This window comes from Coregonus lavaretus (assembly GCF_964263955.1).
Source record: "Coregonus lavaretus genome assembly, chromosome: 11".
Classification (NCBI taxonomy): Eukaryota; Metazoa; Chordata; class Actinopteri; order Salmoniformes; family Salmonidae; genus Coregonus; species Coregonus lavaretus.
In genome coordinates, this window is record NC_139998.1 from 49,797,803 (window position 1) to 49,820,724 (window position 22,922).

The 22,922-nt window shown below is 43.5% G+C and overlaps 1 protein-coding gene across 8 annotated transcripts in view; it reads left to right on the forward strand.

Annotated features, from left to right (window-relative positions):
• patj (PATJ crumbs cell polarity complex component) overlaps window positions 1-22,922 on the forward strand; it is a 234,171-nt gene that overhangs the window by 149,478 nt on the left and 61,771 nt on the right. For all 8 annotated transcript variants that reach the window (XM_084172209.1, XM_084172214.1, XM_084172210.1 and 5 more), the window contains one exon: window positions 18,488-18,684. In XM_084172209.1, coding sequence (XP_084028335.1) covers window positions 18,488-18,684 — 197 coding nt within the window. The remainder of the gene's footprint in view (window positions 1-18,487; window positions 18,685-22,922) is intronic.

Sequence of the window (22,922 nt, forward strand, 5' to 3'; positions counted from 1 at the left end):
GGGGCTCAAAATCTAAAGTAACAGTCAGTATCTGGTGTGGCCAACAGCTGCATTAAGTACTGCAGTGCATCTCCTCCTCATGGACTGCACCAGATTTACCAGTTCTTGCTGTGAGATGTTACCCCACTCTTCCACCAAGGCACCTGCAAGTTCCCGGACATTTCTGGGGGGAATGGCCCTAGCCCTCACCCTCCGATCCAACAGATCCCAGACGTGCTCAATGGGATGGAGATCCGGGCTCTTAGCTGGCCATGGCAGAACACTGACATTCCTGTCTTGCCGGAAATCACGCACAGAATGAGCAGTATGGCTGGTGGCATTGTCATGCTGGAGGGTCATGTCAGGATGAGCCTGCAGGAAGGGTACCACATGAGGGAGGAGGATGTCTTCCCTGTAACGCACAGCGTTGAGATTGCCTGCAATGACAACAAGCTCAGTCCGATGATGCTGTGACACACCGCCCCAGACCATGACGGACCCTCCACCTCCAAATCAATCCCGCTCCAGAGTACAGGCCTCGTTGTAACGCTCATTCCTTCGACGATAAACGCGAATCCGACCATCACCCTGGTGAGACAAAACGCGACTCGTCAGTGAAGAGCACTTTTTGCCAGTCCTGTCTGGTCCAGTGACGGGTGGGTTTGTGCCCATAGGCGACATTGTTGCCAGTGATGTCTGGTGAGGACCTGCCTTACAACAGGCCTACAAGCCCTCAGTCCAGCCTCTCTCAGCCTATTGCGGACAGTCTGAGCACTGATGGAGGGATTGTGCGTTCCTGGTGTAACTCGGGCAGTGTTGTTGCCATCCTGTACCTGTCCCGCAGGTGTGATGTTTGGATGTACGATCCTGTGCAGGTGTTGTTACACGTGGTCTGCCACTGCGAGGACGATCAGCTGTCTGTCCTGTCTCCCTGTAGCGCTGTCTTAGGCGTCTCACAGTACGGACATTGCAATTTATTGCCCTGGCCACATCTGCAGTCCTCATGCCTCCTTGCAGCATGCCTAAGGCACGTTCACGCAGATAAGCAGGGACCCTGGGCATCTTTATTTTTGTGTTTTTCAGAGTCAGTAGAAAGGCCTCTGTTAGTGTCTTAACGACCGTTCCACAGGTGCATGTTCATTAATAGTTTATGGTTCATTGAACAATAATGGGAAACAGTGTTTAAACCCTTTACAATGAAGATCTGTGACGTTATTTGGATTTTTACAAATTATATTTGAAAGACAGGGTCCTGAAAAAGTGACGTTTCTTTTTTTGCTGAGTTTATTATAATATTATTAATTACGATTTATGGCCTAAAATTACTAATTCCATGATATATAAACAACCTCCAATAGATAGCGGTGTAGACTGGCAGCACGCTCTGTATAAGGGCCTACAGTTGGATTCAGAATGCGCTCAGTCGTCATAGCCACTTCATTGCTTGACGACTTTTGACGTGAAAAATGAGTGCTGCGAAAATGAGGAAAGTGGACTCTGAATATCGTGTGTTTAAAGAAGAATGGACAGCAAAATAATGTTTTACTAATATTGGACATAAGGCGGTATGTCTGATATGCCAAGAAAGTGTTGCCGTTTTTAAGGAATATATTCTCAATCGTCATTTTTCAAGCAAGCATGCTAACTACGCTAGCAATCTGTCCTCTCAGGAAAAGGCAAGGAAGGCCTCAAAACTTGCCACAAACTTAAAAGCCCAACAAAATACGTTCACTAAACAGTGCTCCACTCAAGACTCCGTAACTAAGGCAAGCTACGTAGAGGCACATAAAGTCGCAACGCATAGCAAGCCTTTTGCTGAAGGGGAGTTTGTGAAAGAGTGTATGGTGGAGACTGCTGGTATACTTTGTCCTGAGAGTAAAAGCCAATTCGAGAAAATTAGCTTATCACGCAGAACCATCACCAGGCGCGTGGAAGTGATAGGTGAGGAGCTAATCTCCGAGTTGAAGAAAAAAGCAGATGGTGTCGATCTTTATTCTATAGCACTGGATGAGAGTACTGACATCAGAGACACCGCTCAACTTTTAATTTTTGTCAGAGGAATAAATGAGAACATTGAAATAACAGAGGAACCTCTTGCGATGGAATCAATGATGGGAACAACCAGGGGCTCTGACTTATATGACAGGGTGTCTGCCTGCTTGGAAAAAATGAATCTACCATGGAGCAAACTGACAAAAGTCACAACAGATGGATCACCAAATCTAACCGGTAGAAACATTGGCCTACTAAAAAGATTACAAGACAAAGTAAAAGAAGAAAGCCCTAACTCAGAGGAATTTATATTTCTTCACTGTATTATTCATCAGTGTGTTAAAGCTGGAAAACGTTGTCAAAGTGGCTGTAAAACTTTATACCGGCAAGGGTGCTTAACCATCTTCAGTTCATTCAGCTGCTCAATGACAGAGGCAGAGCACCAGGACTTGTTGTACCATTCAAATGTGCGCTGGCTAAGCCTGGGGAAAGTATTTCGCCGTGTGTGGGAACTGAGAGGGGAGATAGGTATGTTCCTTGAAACGGTTGGTAAAGCCGACGACTTCTCCGAGTTGAAAGACACAGACTGGCTGGGTGACTTTGCTTTCGGTGTGAACATATTAGGGCATCTGAACGATCTAAATGTGAAACTGCAGGGATTTTGTGCATGAACTGTATTCCAACGTGAAAGCATTCAAGGCCAAACTTGTGTTTTTCTCCAGACAAATGAGCAGCCGGTCTCTCGCTCATTTTCCGCCACTGGCCACACTGAACGCGCCCACGTCGCAGTGCCGCACTGAGACATACAGTAGCACTTTGATCGACCTGCATGCTGAGCTGGAGCTTGTATCATGCCACCTGTCTTTCGACAGTGAGAAAGCCCCACCAGACACACAATTGGAGCTCATTGACATCCAATGTGATAGTGCTTTGAAGGAGAAGTACAAAACAGCAACAATAGACCAATTTTATGGCTCACTGAATGAAACAACGTTTCCAAACATTAAAAAGCACGCCCAAAGGATGCTTGTTTTATTCAGGTTCACAGATGTGTGTGAACAAACTTTCTCAGTCATGTATTACAACAAATCCCGTCACAGGTTAAATTTAACAAATGACCACTTGTCAGCTGTTCTGAGAATCTCTACATCAAAGATGACACCAGACTTTGATGCCCTTGCCAAAAGAGGTGACCAGACCCATTTTTCACATTAAGACTTGAACAACCGTGACTGGGGTAGGCAAGGATTATGCTTTTTCATGCTGATGGTTATGCAGTGAGAGTTATCCAGCAATGCACTTGGATACAGGTAGTAACTAATCAGTCAGATTTGGGCTGAGGTGATTGTTTAACGGTAAATATGGCTCACAATGGAGATGAATTGTTCCTTAATATGCTTTCAAAAACAGACCATTCCAAATTAAATGGATGCTCTTACCATACGTTTCACTCAAATTGTATGTTACATTTTGCATGTTCCAGTCATATAATATATATATATTTTCAAGTTTGCATATTGTGACTATAAGTTTGATTGTACTTTACAAGGGTAGAGATGCAGGATCGGTGTGTGTGTTTGACTGTCTGTGATGATATAAATTATATCAATGTTGTGAAAAATGTGTTCACAAAAAACAAGGGTAGAGATGGTACAAGGGTAGAATTGTTCTGCAAGCATATGTACACCTACAGTACACTAGTAGTTGCGTGTCAATGTGAAATGAATAAAGGCTTCACATGTTTTGTCACGCATATAGTATGTGGCCCTTCACTTGGTTTCAAAAACTAAATGTGGCCCTTGAGCCAAAAGGTTTGCCCACCCCTGAGCTAGACCCTGGTTTTGTCAGGAACAACCAGTATGTAAAAACAGCACACTAGAAACGACAGGCGACCGACCTTGACTAGTTATATTTATTGTTAATTTACAGTGACTCAATGAACAAAGTGTTTTGCGTACAGCAACATGTCTATTGTTGAGGTTTGGCTGTGGACAAGAATGGCTCTATTCCCCTTAGTGAGAATGGGGCTCTAGGTAGAAGTCACCGATGATAACCGATCTAGGATTAGATTACCCTACACCCAATCCTACCCTTAACCATTAGGGAATTAAATGATATCTGACCCCAGATCAGGGTAATGATGTAGTCTGTCTGTGCAGGACAGCCCTGCAGATGGAGACGGATAAGTTGGTTGATTGATAGGAAAAGCCTGAAACATGGTACGTGATAGAAACCAAACTACCCGCCCTCCAGGACACCTACAGCACCCGATATCACAGGAAGGCCAAAAAGATCATAAAGGACATCAACCACCAGAGCCACTGCCTGTTCACCCCGCTATCATCCAGAAGGCGAGGTCAGTACAGGTGCATCAAAGCTGGGACAGAGAGAATGAAAAACAGCTTCTATCTCAAGGCCATCAGGTTGTTAAATAGCCATCACTAGCACATTAGAGGCTGCTGCTGCGTATTGAAATCACTGGCCACTTTAAGAAATGGAACACTAGTCACTTTAATGTTTACATATCTTGCATTACTTATCTCATATGTATATACTGTATTCTATAATATTCTACTGTATCTTAGTCCATGCTGCTCTTTCATTGCTTGTCCATATATGTATATATTCTTAAATTCCATCCCTTACTTATATTTGTGTGTATTGGGTACAGTGGGGGAAAAAAGTATTTAGTCAGCCACCAATTGTGCAAGTTCTCCCTCTTAAAAAGATGAGAGAGGCCTGTAATTTTCATCATAGGTACACGTCAACTATGACAGACAAAATGAGAAAATAAAATCCAGAAAATCACATTGTAGGATTTTTAATGAATTTATTAGCAAATTATGGTGGAAAATAAGTATTTGGTCAATAACAAAAGTTTCTCAATACTTTGTTATATACCCTTTGTTGGCAATGACACAGGTCAAACGTTTTCTGTAAGTCTTCACAAGGTCTTCACACACTGTTGCTGGTATTTTGGCCCATTCCTCCATGCAGATCTCCTCTAGAGCAGTGATCTTTTGGGGCTGTCGCTGGGCAACACAGACTTTCAACTCCCTCCAAAGATTTTCTATGGGGTTGAGATCTGGAGACTGGCTAGGCCACTCCAGGACCTTGAAATGCTTCTTACGAAGCCACTCCTTCGTTGCCCGGGCGGTGTGTTTGGGATCATTGTCATGCTGAAAGACCCAGCCACGTTTAATCTTCAATGCCCTTGCTGATGGAAGGAGGTTTTCACTCAAAATCTCACGATACATGGCCCCATTCATTCTTTCCTTTACACGGATCAGTCGTCCTGGTCCCTTTGCAGAAAAATAGCCCCAAAGCATGATGTTTCCACCCCCATGCTTCACAGTAGGTATGGTGTTCTTTGGATGCAACTCAGCATTCTTTGTCCTCCAAACACGACGAGTTGAGTTTTTACCAAAAAGTTATATTTTGGTTTCATCTGACCATATGACAATCTCCCAATCCTCTTCTGGATCATCCAAATGCACTCTAGCAAACTTCAGACGGGCCTGGACATGTACTGGCTTAAGCAGGGGGACACGTCTGGCACTGCAGGATTTGAGTCCCTGGCGGCGTAGTGTGTTACTGATGGTAGGCTTTGTTACTTTGGTCCCAGCTCTCTGCAGGTCATTCACTAGGTCCCCCCGTGTGGTTCTGGGATTTTTGCTCACCGTTCTTGTGATCATTTTGACCCCACGGGGTGAGATCTTGCGTGGAGCCCCAGATCGAGGGAGATTATCAGTGGTCTTGTATGTCTTCCATTTCCTAATAATTGCTCCCAGAACCACACGGGGGGACCTAGTGAATGACCTGCAGAGAGCTGGGACCAAAGTAACAAAGCCAACCATCAGTAACACACTACGCCGCCAGGGACTCAAATCCTGCAGTGCGAGACGTGTCCCCCTGCTTAAGCCAGTACATGTCCAGGCCCGTCTGAAGTGCATTTGGATGATCCAGAAGAGGATTGGGAGAATGTCATATGGTCAGATGAAACCAAAATATAACTTTTTGGTAAAAACTCAACTCGTCATGTTTGGAGGACAAAGAATGCTGAGTTGCATCCAAAGAACACCATACCTACTGTGAAGCATGGGGTTGGAAACATCATGCTTTGGGGCTGTTTTTCTGCAAAGGGACCAGGACGACTGATCCGTGTAAAGGAAAGAATGAATGGGGCCATGTATCGTGAGATTTTGAGTGAAACCCTCCTTCCATCAGCAAGGGCATTGAAGATGAAACGTGGCTGGGTCTTTCAGCATGACAATGATCCCAAACACACCGCCCAGGCAACGAAGGAGTGGCTTCGTAAGAAGCATTTCAAGGTCCTGGAGTGGCCTAGCCAGTCTCCAGATCTCAACCCCATAGAAAATCTTTGGAGGGAGTTGAAAGTCTGTGTTGCCCAGCGACAGCCCCAAAACATCACTGCTCTAGAGGATATCTGCATGGAGGAATGGGCCAAAATACCAGCAACAGTGTGTGAAAACCTTGTGAAGACTTACAGAAAACGTTTGACCTGTGTCATTGCCAACAAAGGGTATATAACAAAGTATTGAGAAACTTTTGTTATTGACCAAATACTTATTTTCCACCATAATTTGCAAATAAATTCATTAAAAATCCTACAATGTGATTTTCTGGAATTTTTTTTCTCATTTTGTCTGTCATAGTTGACGTGTACCTATGATGAAAATTACAGGCCTCTCTGATCTTTTTAAGTGGGAGAACTTGCACAATTGGTGGCTGACTAAATACTTTTTTTCCCCACTGTATGTCTTCCATTTCCTACTAATTGCTCCCACAGTTGATTTCTTCAAACCAAGCTGCTTACCTATTGCAGATTCAGTCTTCCCAGCCTGGTGCAGGTCTACAATTTTGTTTCTGGTGTCCTTTGACAGCTCTTTGGTCTTGGCCATAGTGGAGTTTGGAGTGTGACTGTTTGAGGTTGTGGACAGGTGTCTTTTAAACTGATAACAAGTTCAAACAGGTGCCATTAATACAGGTAATGAGTGGAGGACAGAGGAGCCTCTTAAAGAAGAAGTTACAGGTCTGTGAGAGCCAGAAATCTTGCTTGTTTGTAGGTGACCAAATACTTATTTTCCACCATAATTTGCTAATAAATTCATTAAAAATCCTACAATGTGATTTTCTGGAGAAAAAAAATCTAAATTTGTCTGTCATAGTTGACGTGTACCTATGATGAAAATTACAGGCCTCTCATCTTTTTAAGTGGGAGAACTTGCACAATTGGTGGCTGACTAAATACTTTTTTCCCCCCACTGTATATGTTGTGAAATTATTACATATTACTTGTTAGATATTACTGCACTGTCGGAGCTAGAAGCACAAGCATTTCGCTACACCCGCAATAACATCTGCTAAACGTGTATGTGACAAATACAATTTGATTGATTTGATTTGAAATACTCAGATTCTGCATAGATCAACAGATTTTTTACCATGCATAGAGAGAAGCAATGTTCCCTCTAAACTGCGCGCGTGTATAGCCGCGCACCTCCTCCAGGACTGCCACGCAGAAGAAATGCCAGGCCGCACAGAGACGCAAGAGATTGAACTTCACTGAGTTCGCCCCATTAGTTTGCACTATGTAGAGCAACGTTGTTTCTGTGATCGAATCAACATTATATCAGCCCCTTTTCAATGCAACAAACCAAAACAAATCTAACTTTGCAAGATTGAGTCTGTGATTTTGTTGTAGCCGGAGCACAACAGAGTAGAATTCTATTGGCGGGGAGCCGTGCGTGTGCACATTTGTTGATATTCTTTGCTAGTTAGCGAGTTATTAGCCCAGTTATAGATAAGTATATGTTAGCAATGGGGAGTAACTGCTTCCTACATGAGCACAAAACGTGTAGGCTACATTTCAAGCTCTCTTTGAAAAGCCAGTCAGGTAAAAAGCTTATGTATTAATTGAAGGGGCAGTGTTGTATTTTGAGACAGGCTTGAATATGCAAATAAGCCAATAGGCAGAGGGGTAGCCTACATTGTCTAATTCTCTGTATAGTAAAACTGTTATTTTGTAAAGTGGTTTCTTGCATCATACAACATAATACAATGCAATTTACAGTCACCTTGGCCCATCGTGTTACAGACTTAGTAAAAAATCATTAATGTCAAGCCCTTCATAATGTAAAAACGTTTTTAAAAGTCTCATGCAATGTAGGCCTGCATTGAACACCACATATAGGCTACTGTAGGCTATATAATAGAAATCAAAAGCTATTTCCATGTGAAAATGTTATGGTATTGGCTCCATTGGTTTTGTTGGTAGGCCTACATTATGTTCAAATAGCCACAACAGCCTACTGGCTACTGTCTAAAACTGTAAGGGTACAGCCTCAGTGTTCAATGTAAACATGCACTGGAAGTTGCACCAAATTCTCACAACGTTCAAGTTTCCGCTCACAAGACCAAAAATGTGCTTAGTGCCCCAAAAAATTGGAGGGAATATTGGAGAGAAGTGTTTCACCTATCAATGTGCTGTAGTAATCCTATATTCAGTGCAGAATATATTTTTAACACACACATAGACAGCTGAGCCCAAATACCCCAAATATACGTGATCTGCCCAACAATGCATCTACCAGACGGTTCATTCCGGTTCTTAAGAACTCTAAGGCTACCTACCACAATGACTACCGCCCTGTAGCACTCACATCTGTTATCATGCTTTGAAAGGCTGGTTATGGCACACGTCAACTCCATCATCCCAGACACCCCAGACTCATTCCAATTTGCATACCGCCCCAACAGATCCATAGACCATGCAATCTCAATTGCACTGCCCTCACCTACCTAGATAAGAGGAATACCTATGTGAGAATGTTTTTCATTGACTACAGCTCAGCGTTCAACACCATAGTCCCCTCCAAGTTCGTCACCAAGCTTGGGACCCTGGGACTGAACACCTTCCTCTGCAACTGGATCCTGGACTTCCTGACGGGCCGACCCCTGGTGGTGAGCGTAGGCAACATCTCCTCCGCCACGCTGATCCTCAACACAGGGGCCCTACAGGGGGATGTGCTTAGTCCCCTCCTGTACTCCCTGTTCGACTGCGTGGCCACACACAACTCCAACAACAACGTTTTGCTGATCACCGACGGCGATGAGACGGCCTATAGAGAGAAGGTCAGTGACCTGGCAGTGTGGTGCCAGGACAACAACCTCTCCCTCAACGTCAGTAAGACCAAGGAGCTGATGGTGGACTACATGAAACGGGGTGGCGAGCAAGCACCCATCCACATCGACGGGGCTGTAGTGGAGCGGGTCGAGAGCTTCAAGTTCCTCTGTCCAAATCACTAAGGACTTAAAATGGTCCACACACACCAACACAGTCATGAAGAAGGCGCAAAAGCGCCTCTTCCCCCTCAGTAGGCTGTAAAGATTTGGCATGAGCCCTCAAATCCTCAAAATGTTCTACAGCTGCACCATTGAGAGGATCTTGACTGGCTGCATCACTGTTCGTATGGCAACTGGGCCACCCTCGATCGCATGGCGCTACATAGGGTGGTGAGGACAGCCATAGACTGTTCTCTCTGCTTCCACACAGCAAGCGGTACTGGCGCAACAAGTCTGACACCAACAGGCTCCTAAACAGCTTCTACCCCATGCCATAAGACTGCTAAATAGCTAACAGAATGGCTACACAGACTATCTGTAATGATGTCATGTTATAGGATTGTGAGGACAGAGGTAGAGTTACTATATAAGTGGTTTGGGGCCATGAAGTCTACATTCCATTATGTCAAAGGAGATTACTGATGTTTAGGATAGCATGAGTGATGTTTAGGATAGTGACTTGGGGTAAAGAGTGATGAACATCAAAGACAGGGAGTGCCCATGGAGACTTGCCAGATGTATGCCAGTAAGAGGGTAACAGAAGGGTATATAAGGTAGAGTGTCTTCTTTATTCAAGTTAGTTCAGCTGACGAAGGGCAAAGCCATGTCCGTTTGTTAGATGAACCCACGAGCTCGTGATTCAATAAATACTTGGTATGAAATCTCCACAAATTGTCTAAGTATATCCTTGCATCCTTGATTCTTTGATACCTGAGAAACTCATCATAACACTATCTGAGTTGTTTTTTGTTCTACTATATTTTATAGTACTACTGATGTTGATTTCTGCATTGTCGGGATTAGAAATTGCAAGAAAGGCATTTCCCTGTATTAAAAAATTGTGAATAGGCTTTCATCGTATATTGAAACTCAATTGATGAACTAACAGTTGTCCATAATTCTGAGGATCTCTCAATGGAAGTGTGTGTTGCTGTCTATGCTCGTAGTGTGGCACTGGACAGTGATGGACGAGTCTCATTAACCACTAGATGTTGACACTGATGACCCCTCTTCTCTCTATTCATCTCTCTCTCTCTCTCTCTCTCTCTCTCTCTCTCTCTCTCTCTCTCTCTCTCTCTCTCTCTCTCTCTCTCTCTCTCTCTCTCTCTCTCTCTCTCTCTCTCTCTCTCTCTCTCTCTCTCTCTCTCTCTCTCTCATTCACTCACACACTGACTGACTGACTCACTCACTCACTCTTAAACACAGCTCCTATCCCACAACCGAGTAGAGGACTAATGGTGACTAACCTCCTCAGTCAGCCACGACTTTTCCTCTCCTTCTTTTACACTCCTCTCCACGGGGTCATTCTCCTTTTAGCCAGCAGCCTCATTAATTATGCTTTCCCATTGAGACTTACGCCACACCAGTGGGCTGCCAGTGTTTTATGTTAATGTTGCTCTAGTGTTATGGTGTTTCCATCAGGGCTGTGACACTACAGGCTTCTGGCGAGCAGAATCAACAACCTCTACATCATTCAAGACTGTTGCTTTGTGACAAGGTGTTAAAGTCCACAGTTAACAATTGCCAGTTAGCCATTCCACAGTCAAACATATGTTTACATTGCCAAAGCAACTGAAATAAACAGTTAATGAACAGTAACATTACACTCACAAAAGTTTAAAAGGAATAGAGACATTTCAAATGTCATATTATAGCTATGTACAGGGTTATAACGATGTGCAAATAGTTAAAGTACAAAAGGGAAAATAAATCAACATAAATATGGGTTGTATTTACAATGGTGTTAGTTCTCTCTCTCCGTTTCAGACTCTCTCTCTCTTTGCCCTTGTCCTCTGTGTCCTCTATGCCCCTCCCTCGATCCTCATGTTGAGGCCACACACTTTAGGAGCCTAGTCCAGATGGAAGAGTGCCGATCTAGGATCAGCTGCCTCCATGTCCATGTGGTCTTATTCATTATGATCTAAAACGCAAGACCGGTCCTAGATCAGCACTCTGAGACACTTTATGAATATGGGCCCAGATCGTTATGTGCTTTAGCCAACTCCCCAGACTCTTGAACTGACCACCTATCAGTTTTTTATAGTAAATATTAAGTAATAATGTCAATATCTCAACATAATTCATAATTTGGTCGTTAATGATGTTGGATGGAGTTATGGATTTTTATTTTCCTAAACCCAAGTGTCACTAAAACCACTGAACGTTTTAATAAAATGTTCTTGCAATGTTTCTGTGGTTGTGGTTAATGGGCCATGCTGGTTATCGGTCCGGACCAGATTCCTGCACTTTATGCCTCCATTTTCACAATCCTCCCCCTCTCTCTTCCTCCCCTTCTTGCTACATTTCTCCACCTCTCTTCTTCCCGGTCTTCCCTTTCTCAACCCATCCCTCTTTCTTTCCCCTTAGTTTCTCTGTCTTTCTCACTCTCATCTCTTTTTCTCTCCTCTTCCTACGTTTCTTCAAATGACTATCACAAAGGTCTCTCTCCCTCTTTTCCCTCCTTCCCTGCCTCTTTTCCTCTGTTCTCTCTTCCTACTCTTTTTGTTTTCTCAACCCATCCACACTTACTACCTCTAAGGTCTCTCTCTCCCCTCTTTTCCCTCCTTCCCTCTGTTTCTGACCTCCTTTATGCTCACAGAGTGTTTCTCTCCCCCTTCTTTTTATCGGTGGGAATGTATGAACCTCTTAGGACTTTTAATTACTCTTCTCACAGTGTGACAGGAATGAAAGCTGTCTCTCGCTCTCTCTGTGTCTCTCCCTCCCTCTTTCCCTCTCTTTCTCTCTCTCTCTTTCGCTCCCTCCCTTTCTCTCTCTCTCTCTCTCTGTCTTTTCCCCTCTCTCTGCCCTGTAAAAAAAGAAATAGAAAATAAAAACATTGAGAGCTATCTCTGAAAGGTCACGGATTCTATCCCTCCCGCTTATTCTCTCTCCCTCCTCTCTCTCTCCCCCTCCTTCTCTACAGTGCCTTCAGAAAGTATTCACACCCCTTGTTTTCTTTTCACATTTTGTTGTCACAGCCTGAATTTAAAATGGATTAAATAGCCTACACAATACTGGCCTACACAATACCCCATAATGTCAAAGTGGAAATGTTTACTAATTAATTACAAATGAAAAGCTGAAATGTCTTGAGTCAATAAGTGTTCAACCCCTTTGTTATGGCAAGCAATAATAGTGTTTAACATAATTTTTTTATGACTACCTCATCTCTGTACCCCACACATACAATTATCTGTAAGGTCCCACAGTCGAGCTGTGAATTTCAATCACAGATTCAACCACAAAGACCAGAGAGGTTTTTCAATGCCTCGCAAAGAAGGGTACCTATTGGTAGATTGGTAGAAAAAGACAAATAGACATTAAGTATCCCTGTGAGCATGGTGAAGTTATTAATTACACTTTGGATGGTGTATTAATACACCCAGTCAGTAGAAAGATAAAGGCGTACTTTCTAACTAAGTTGCCGGAGAGGAAGGAAACCGCTCAGGGATTTCACCATGAGGCCAATGGTGACTAAAACAGTTAGAGTTTAATGGCTGTGATAGGAGAATACTGAGGATGGATCAACAACATTGTAGTTACTCCTCAATACTAACCTAATTGACAGAGTGAAAAGAAGGAAGCCTGTACAGAATACAAATATTCCAAAACATGCATCCTGTTTGCAACAAGGCACTAAAGTAATACTGCAAAAAGAATTGGCAAAGCAAAGAACATTTTGGCCTCAATACAAAGTGTTATGTTTGGGGCAAATCTAATACAACACATTACTGAGTACCACACTCCATATTTTCAAGCATAGTGGTGGCTGCATCATGTTATGGGTATGCTTGTAATCATTAAGGACTGGGTTTTTTAAGGATAAAAAAGAAATGGAATGGACAGGCAAAATCCTAGAAGAAAACCTGGTTCAGTTTGCTTTCCAACAGACACTGGGAGACAAATTCACCTTTCAGCAGGACAATAACGTAAAACAAGGCCAAGTATACACTGGAGTTGCTTACCAAGACGACAGTGAATGTTCCTGACTGGCCTAGTTACAGTTTTGACTTATACTGATGAAAAATATAAACGCAACATGTAAAGTGTTGGGCCCCATGTTTCATGAGCTGCAATAAAAGATCCCAGACATTTTACATATGCACAAAAAGCTTATTTCTCTCAAATGTTTTTGTTTACATCGATTTGTTTACATCGCTGTTAATGAGCATTTCTCCTTTGCCAAGATAATCCATCCACCTGACAGGTGTGGCATATCAAGAAGCTGATTAAACAGCATGATCATTACACAGGTGCACCTTGTGCTGGGTACAATAAAAGGCCACTCTAAAATTTGCAGTTTTGTCACACAACACAATGCCACAGATGTCTCAAGTTGAGGGAGCGTGCAATTGGCATGCTGACTGCAGGAATGTCCACCAGAGCTCTTGCCAGATAATTTTACGTCATTTTAGAGAATTTGGCAGTACGTCCAACCGGCCTCACAACTGCAGACCACATATAACCACGCCAGCCCAGGACCTCCACATCCGGCTTCTTAACTTGGGGGATCGTCTGAGACCAGCCACCCGGACAGCTAATGAAACTGTGTTTTTGTAAATGTATAATTAACAAAGATAGAACTATCACATTTACATTAGTATTCAGACCCTTTACTCAGTACTTTGTTGAAGCACCTTTGGTAGTGATTACAGCCTCGAGTCTTCTTGGGTATGATGCTAAAAGCTTGGCACATCTGTATTTGGAAAGTTTCTCCCATTTTTCTCTGCAGATCCTCTCAAGCTCTGTCAGGTTGGATGGGGAGCGTCGCTGCATAGCTATTTTCAGGTCTCTCCAGAGATGTTCAATTGTGTTCAAGTCCGGGCTCTGGCTGGGCTACTCAAGGGCATTCAGAGACTTGTCCCGAAGCCACTCCTGCATTGTCTTGGCTGTGTGCTTAGGGTCGTTGTCCTGTTGGAAGATGAACCTTCACCCAGTCTGAGGTCCTGAGCGCTCTGGAGCAGGTTTTCATCAAGGACCTCTCTGTACTTTGCTCCGTTCATCTTTCCCTCGATCCTAACTAGTCTCCCAGTCCCTGCCACTGAAAAACATCCCCACAGCATGATTCTGCCACCACCATGCTTCACCGTAGGGATGGTGCCAGGTTTCCTCCAGACGTGACACTTGGCATTCAGGCCAAAGAGTTCAATCTTGTTTTCATCCGACCAGAGAATCTTGTTTCTCATGGTCTGAGAGTCCTTTACGTGCCTTTTGGCAAACTCCAAGCGGGCTGTCATGTGCCTTTTTACTGAGGAGTGGCTTCCGTCTGGCCACTCTACCATAAAGGCCTGATTGGTGGAGTGCTGCAGAGATGTTTTTCTTTCTGGAAGGTTGTCCCATCTCCACAGAGGAACTCTGGAGCTCTGTCAGAGTGACCATCGGGTTCTTGGTCACCTCCCTGACCAAGGCCCTTCTCCCCTGATTGCTCAGTTTGGCCGGGCGGCCAGCTCTAGGAAGAGTCTTGGTGGTTCCAAACTTCTTCCATTTAAGAATGATGGAGGCCACTGTGTTCCTGGGGACCTTCAATGCTGCAGACATTTTTTGGTACCCTTCCCCAGATCTGTGCTCGAGACAATCCTCGGACAATTCCTTCGACCACCTACCTTGGTTTTTGCTCTTACACATGCTGTCAGCTGTGGGACCTTATAAATAAATAAATAAATAAATATATATATATATATATATATATATATATATATATACAGGTGTGTGCCTTTCCAAATAATGTCCAATCAATTGAATTAACCACAGGTGAACTCCATTCAAGTTGTAGAAACATCTCAAGGATGATCAATGGAAAGAGGATGCTCCTGAGCTCAATTTAGAGTCTCATAGAAAATGGTCTGTCTACTTATGTAAATAAGGTACTTATTTTTATTAGTAAAAAATTCTAAAAACCTGTCTTTATGGGTTATTGTGTGTAGATTGATAAGGACATTTTGTTATTAAATCAATTTTAGAATAAGGCTGAAACATAACAAAATGTGGAAAAAGCGAAGGGGTCTGAATACTTTCCGAATTCACTGTACGTGCTCATTGTCCTCGACAGGGTCTTGACCTTATTGCAGTTCGGCATCGTAACCGACTTCAGTGGGCAAATGCTCACTTTCGATGGCCACTGGCACGCTGGAGAAGTGTGCTACTCACGGATGAATCCCGGTTTCAACTGTACCGTGCAGATGGTAGACCGTATGATGTTGTGTGGGCGAGCGGTTTGCTGTTGTCAACGTTGTGAACAGAGTGCCCCATGGTGGCGGTGGGGTTATGGTATGGGCAGGCATAAGCTACGGATAACGAACACAATTGCATTTTATTGATGGCAATTTGAATGGACAAGAGATACCGTGACGAGATCGTGAGGCCCATTGTCGTGCCATCGTGCCATTCATCCGCTGCCATCACCTCATGTTTCAGCATAATAATGCACGGCCCCATGTCGCAAGGATCTGTACGCGATTCCTGGAAGCTGATAATGTCCCAGTTCTTCCATGACCTGCATTCTCACCAGACGTGTCACCCATTAAGCATGTTTGGGATGCTCTGGATCGACGTGTACGACAGCGTGTTCCAGTTCTCGCCAATATCCAGCAACTTCGCACAGCCATTGAAGAGGAGTGGGACAACATTCCACAGGCCACAATCAACAGCCTGATCAACTCTTTACAAAGGAGATGTGTCGCACTGCATGAGGCAAATGGTTGTCACACCAGATACTGACTGGTTTTCTGATCCACGCCCCTAGTTTTTATTTTTTATGTGTCTGTGACCAACAGATTCATATCTGTATTCCCAGTCATGTGAAATCCATAGATTAGGGCCTAATGTAGTTATTTCAATTGACTGATTTCATTATAATGAACTGTATGTATCTCAGTGAAATCTTAGAAATTGTTGCATGTTGCGTTTATATTTTTGTTCGGTGTAAATCTACTTGAAAATATACGGCTAGACCTGAAAATGGTTGTCTAGCAATGATCAACAACCAATTTGACAGAACTTGAAGAATTTTGTAAAGAATAATGGGCAAATGTTGCACAATCCAGGTGTGGAAAGCTCTTAGAGACTTACCCAGAAAGACTCACAGCTGTAATCCCTGCCAAAGGTGCTTCTACAAAGTATTGACTCAGGGGTGTAAATTAGATATTTATGCATTTCATTTTCAATACATTTCCAAACATTTCTAAAAACATGTTTTCATTGTGTCATAATGGGGTATTGTGTGTAGATGGTTGTAAAATGATTTAATTAATTTTGAATTCAGGCTGTAACACAACAAAATGTTGAATAAGTCAAGGGGTATGAATACTTTCTGAAGGCACTGTATCTCTCTCTCCCCTTCATGTTCACTGTGTGACAGCTGCAGGTTTTTCATTAAACACTATGTTGGGCTGGGCAGAATTACAAAGAAAGAGAGGAAGGGGTGGTCTGAGCCAAATATAGACCTGTATATACCGCTTTGCTGATTGGACGATTTGGGTGATGGATAAATGATGTGAGTTGGATGGAGGAATCGCTGTGCAATGGATTGGGTAAGAGTGGCTTTTTACAAGGTGTTGCAGCAGGTTCCCTTTGAAAATCCCTTTGAAAATGTTCTCTTTCCTCTCCCTACACACACACACACACACACACACAGCGTACATGCACAGGGGTTGTTTGATCAGAAGATTTGAATCTCTTTCTTTTGATGGGCAGCTGCCTTTGAGGGTAATCTAATATGGTCCTTTCATGAAAATGGGCAGATCTTCAATGGGGGACACACACATAGAGGGATTTAAGTCAGGACCTCAGCTCTCCCCCGCCCTTTAGCTGTGGACAGAGAGGGGACGAGCAAAGATAGAGAGGCAGGACAAATAAGAGAGGGAGGACAGATAAGATAGGAGAAGAGGGGGAGGACAGATAAGAGAGGGAGGACAGATAAGATAGGAGAAGAGGGGGAGGACATATAAGAGAAAGACAAACTAGCTGTTTGCAGATGTAAGAAACAAACTAATAGTGTAATTATAGAATGCTTGTGGATTTGTATTAAGACGCAAAGTGGAAACGGCATCGTTGTCATCAACGCAAGTATCTCCTGGTCGAGCAACAACAAATGCGCTCCTTGTGTGAATGGGGGCGAGGCTAGGTCTGTGTGGAAAGCGGCATGGAGAGGGAGAAAGAGAGCGGAGAGAGCTGACTCAAGTAGCGGAGTAAATTATAAAAATGGACGTTACACACGGCATATCACATTTAATAAACCAAACATTCAAAAACCATTATAGAAGGTAAAGTAAAAACCCAAACCGGTCCGTGCATCAATACTGGTATATAGTAAAATACGGTATACAGCCCAGCCCTAGAGTAACCTGGCACCTGTGTAGCTCTATCAGAACTACAGCAGGACTCCGACACAGCCTTGAGGTACCCCAGAATGGATTGAAGATTACATTGTGTTAAATAGATGGCATGGTACATCCAAAGTGACTTGAATACTGCAATTGTAGGGATTATTGCATAGCAGAACTAGCTAGCATTTTAAAACTAGAAAGCAGAGCTTAGACTTTAGTTAGAGAGCAGAGATGAACATGCTCCTCTGTGTATTGGAGGTAGCCCAGAGCCTCCTCGGTCAGATAGTTGGGAGATATGGTAATTGTAATAATTGCACTCATGTATAATGGAACAGACCAGGGTATTCCACCGACTGGACAGGTCAAAAAGACTCATCACAGTAAAGAAAATAAGAATTGTGTGTGTGTGCCGCCTACGGGTGTCTATGTCAAGTATTCAGTCAGGCTGGGCTCCCGACTGGCGCAGCGGTCCAAGGCACAGCATCTCAGTGCTAGAGGCGTCACTACAGACCCTGGTTCAATTCCAGGCTGTATCACAATCCGGCCGTGAGTGGGAGTCCCATAGGGCGGCGCACAATTGGCCCAGCATCGTCCGGGTTTGGCCGGTGTAGGCTGTCATTGTAAATAAGAATTTGTTCTTAACTAACTTGTTAAATAAAGGTTAAATAAAAAATTAAGGCTGATTGCCTTTAAGAACTTTTCTAGTGCATGTGTAAAACTACATGTATGGTTTGGCGGTGTGCTCTTTTACCTGTAACTCTCTTCAACACTGAAACATAGAGCATTAGAACTAACCACCCCTCTCTCTCTTACTCCTGTCCCTCCAGAGCGGATCAGGTTGCGTTACGGGGAGCTGTGCGGGGAGCTTCTGTGTGTGGAGTTGGACAAGGAGCGCCAGGGCTTGGGTCTGAGCCTGGCGGGGAACAGGGATCGCTCCTGCCTCAGCATCTTCGTGGTAGGCATCAGCCCCGGGGGCCCCGCCGCCAAGGACGGACGCATCCGCGTAGGGGACGAGCTGCTGGAGGTGAGGGTGGCCACACCTAAACACACACACTAGTGATGTGCGGGTTGAAATATTGTGTGGATGAAGTGCGGGTAGGTTGAATAAAGAGAAAACAATGCATTAAAAAAAATCCATAAATGTCTCATTCTTGTGCAGTTCATATCTACAGGCTACATGGAGGTTTTTCTTTCATTCTTGGTATCTGGCGTTAGCATGTAGCCTAACCTATTGGTATCTGGCGTTAGCATGTAGCCTAACCTATTGGTATCTGGCGTTAGCATGTAGCCTAACCTATTGGTATCTGGCGTTAGCATGTAGCCTAACCTATTGGTATCTGGCATTAGCATGTAGCCTAACCTATTGGTATCTGGCGTTAGCATGTAGCCTAACCTATTGGTATCTGCCGTTAGCATGTAGCCTAACCTATAGGGCCTAACTGTAGCATGCCAAATACACACCAACTGACAAATGCTTTTGGAAACGTGGGCAGAAAAAGTTAACGGCGATCCACTGAGGCAAAACGGGCAATGTCGGAGTTTAATTAATAAGAGGAAAACTGTGCAATGGAGAGTTGAAAATAAATAGAAGTGAGGGTCAGAAGAGTAGTCTAATGTTATAGAAGGGAGGGTCAGAACAGTAGTCTAATGTTATAGAAGGGAGGGCCAGAACAGTAGTGTCATGTTATAGAAGGGAGGGTCAGTACAGTAGTCTAATGTTATAGAAGGGAGGGTCAGAACAGTAGTGTAATGTTATAGAAGGGAGGGTCAGAACAGTAGTCTAATGTTATAGAAGGGAGGGCCAGAACAGTAGTCTAATGTTATAGAAGGGAGGGCCAGAAAAGTTGTCTAATGTTATAGAAGGGAGGGTCAGAACAGTAGTCTAATGTTATAGAAGGGAGGGCCAGAACAGTAGTCTAATGTTATAGAAGGGAGGGTCAGGACAGTAGTGTAATGTTATAGAAGGGAGGGCCAGAACAGTAGTGTAATGTTATAGAAGGGAGGGCCAGAACAGTAGTCTAATGGTATAGAAGGGTGGGTCAGAACAGTAGTGTCATGTTATAGAAGGGAGGGCCAGAACAGTAGTGTCATGTTATAGAAGGGAGGGTCAGAACAGTAGTGTAATGTTATAGAAGGGAGGGCCAGAACAGTAGTGTAATGTTATAGAAGGGAGGGCCAGAACAGTAGTCTAATGGTATAGAAGGGTGGGTCAGAACAGTAGTGTCATGTTATAGAAGGGAGGGCCAGAACAGTAGTGTCATGTTATAGAAGGGAGGGTCAGAACAGTAGTCTAACGTTATAGAAGGGAGGGTCAGAACAGTAGTCTAATGTTATAGAAGGGAGGGTTAGAAAAGTAGTCTAATGTTATAGAAGGGAGGGCCAGAACAGTAGTGTAATGTTATAGAAGGGAGGGTCAGAACAGTAGTCTAATGTTATAGAAGGGAGGGCCAGAACAGTAGTGTCATGTTATAGAAGGGAGGGTCAGAACAGTAGTCTAACGTTATAGAAGGGAGGGTCAGAACAGTAGTCTAATGCTATAGAAGGGAGGGTCAGAACAGTAGTCTAATGTTATAGAAGGGAGGGCCAGAACAGTAGTCTAATGTTATAGAAGGGAGGGCCAGAACAGTAGTCTAATGTTATAGAAGGGAGGGTCAGAACAGTAGTCTAATGTTATAGAAGGGAGGGTTAGAACAGTAGTCTAATGTTATAGAAGGGAGGGTTAGAACAGTAGTCTAATGTTATAGAAGGGAGGGTCAGAACAGTAGTCTAATGTTATAGAAGGGAGGGTCAGAACAGTAGTGTAATGTTATAGAAGGGAGGGTCAGAACAGTAGTCTAATGTTATAGAAGGGAGGGTCAGAACAGTAGTCTAATGTTATAGAAGGGAGGGCCAGAACAGTAGTGTCATGTTATAGAAGGGAGGGTCAGTACAGTAGTCTAATGTTATAGAAGGGAGGGTCAGAACAGTAGTGTAATGTTATAGAAGGGAGGGTCAGAACAGTAGTCTAATGTTATAGAAAGGAGGGCCAGAACAGTAGTCTAATGTTATAGAAGGGAGGGCCAGAAAATTTGTCTAATGTTATAGAAGGGAGGGTCAGAACAGTAGTCTAATGTTATAGAAGGGAGGGCCAGAACAGTAGTCTAATGTTATAGAAGGGAGGGTCAGAACAGTAGTGTAATGTTATAGAAGGGAGGGCCAGAACAGTAGTGTAATGTTATAGAAGGGAGGGCCAGAACAGTAGTCTAATGGTATAGAAGGGTGGGTCAGAACAGTAGTGTCATGTTATAGAAGGGAGGGCCAGAACAGTAGTGTCATGTTATAGAAGGGAGGGTCAGAACAGTAGTGTAATGTTATAGAAGGGAGGGCCAGAACAGTAGTGTAATGTTATAGAAGGGAGGGCCAGAACAGTAGTCTAAGGGTATAGAAGGGTGGGTCAGAACAGTAGTGTCATGTTATAGAAGGGAGGGCCAGAACAGTAGTGTCATGTTATAGAAGGGAGGGTCAGAACAGTAGTCTAACGTTATAGAAGGGAGGGTCAGAACAGTAGTCTAATGTTATAGAAGGGAGGGTTAGAAAAGTAGTCTAATGTTATAGAAGGGAGGGCCAGAACAGTAGTGTAATGTTATAGAAGGGAGGGTCAGAACAGTAGTCTAATGTTATAGAAGGGAGGGCCAGAACAGTAGTGTCATGTTATAGAAGGGAGGGTCAGAACAGTAGTCTAACGTTATAGAAGGGAGGGTCAGAACAGTAGTCTAATGCTATAGAAGGGAGGGTCAGAACAGTAGTCTAATGTTATAGAAGGGAGGGCCAGAACAGTAGTCTAATGTTATAGAAGGGAGGGCCAGAACAGTAGTCTAATGTTATAGAAGGGAGGGTCAGAACAGTAGTCTAATGTTATAGAAGGGAGGGTCAGAACAGTAGTCTAATGTTATAGAAGGGAGGGCCAGAACAGTAGTCTAATGTTATAGAAGGGAGGGTCAGAACAGTAGTCTAATGTTATAGAAGGGAGGGTTAGAACAGTAGTCTAATGTTATAGAAGGGAGGGCCAGAACAGTAGTCTAATGTTATAGAAGGGAGGGTCAGAACAGTAGTCTAATGTTATAGAAGGGAGGGTCGGAACAGTAGTCTAATGTTATAGAAGGGAGGGCCAGAACAGTAGTGTAATGTTATAGAAGGGAGGGTCAGAACAGTAGTGTAATGTTATAGAAGGGAGGGTCAGAACAGTAGTCTAATGTTATAGAAGGGAGGGCCAGAACAGTAGTGTAATGTAATAGAAGGGAGGGTCAGAACAGTAGTGTAATGTTATAGAAGGGAGGGTCAGAACAGTAGTCTAATGTTATAGAAGGGAGGGCCAGAACAGTAGTCTTATGTTATAGAAGGGAGGGTCAGAACAGTAGTGTAATGTTATAGAAGGGAGGGTCAGAACAGTAGTCTAATGTTATAGAAGGGAGGGTCAGAACAGTAGTCTAATGTTATAGAAGGGAGGGTCAGAACAGTAGTCTAATGTTATAGAAGGGAGGGCCAGAACAGTAGTCTAATGTTATAGAAGGGAGGGCCAGAACAGTAGTCTAATGTTATAGAAGGGAGGGCCAGAACAGTAGTGTAATGTTATAGAAGGGAGGGTTAGAACAGTAGTCTAATGTTATAGAAGGGAGGGTCAGAACAGTAGTCTAATGTTATAGAAGCGAGGGTCAGAACAGTAGTCTAATGTTATAGAAGGGAGGGTCAGAACAGTAGTCTAATGTTATAGAAGGGAGGGTCAGAACAGTAGTCTAATGTTATAGAAGGGAGGGCCAGAACAGTAGTGTAATGTTATAGAAGGGAGGGTTAGAACAGTAGTCTAATGTTATAGAAGGGAGGGTCAGAACAGTAGTCTAATGTTATAGAAGGGAGGGCCAGAACAGTAGTCTAATGTTATAGAAGGGAGGGTTAGAACAGTAGTCTAATGTTATAGAAGGGAGGGTCAGAACAGTAGTCTAATGTTATAGAAGGGAGGGTCAGAACAGTAGTCTAATGTTATAGAAGGGAGGGTTAGAACAGTAGTCTAATGTTATAGAAGGGAGGGCCAGAACAGTAGTGTAATGTTATAGAAGGGAGGGTCAGAACAGTAGTCTAATGTTATAGAAGGGAGGGTTAGAACAGTAGCGTAATGTTATAGAAGGGAGGGTTAGAACAGTAGTCTAATGTTATAGAAGGGAGGGCCAGAACAGTAGTGTAATGTTATAGAAGGGAGGGTCAGAACAGTAGTCTAATGTTATAGAA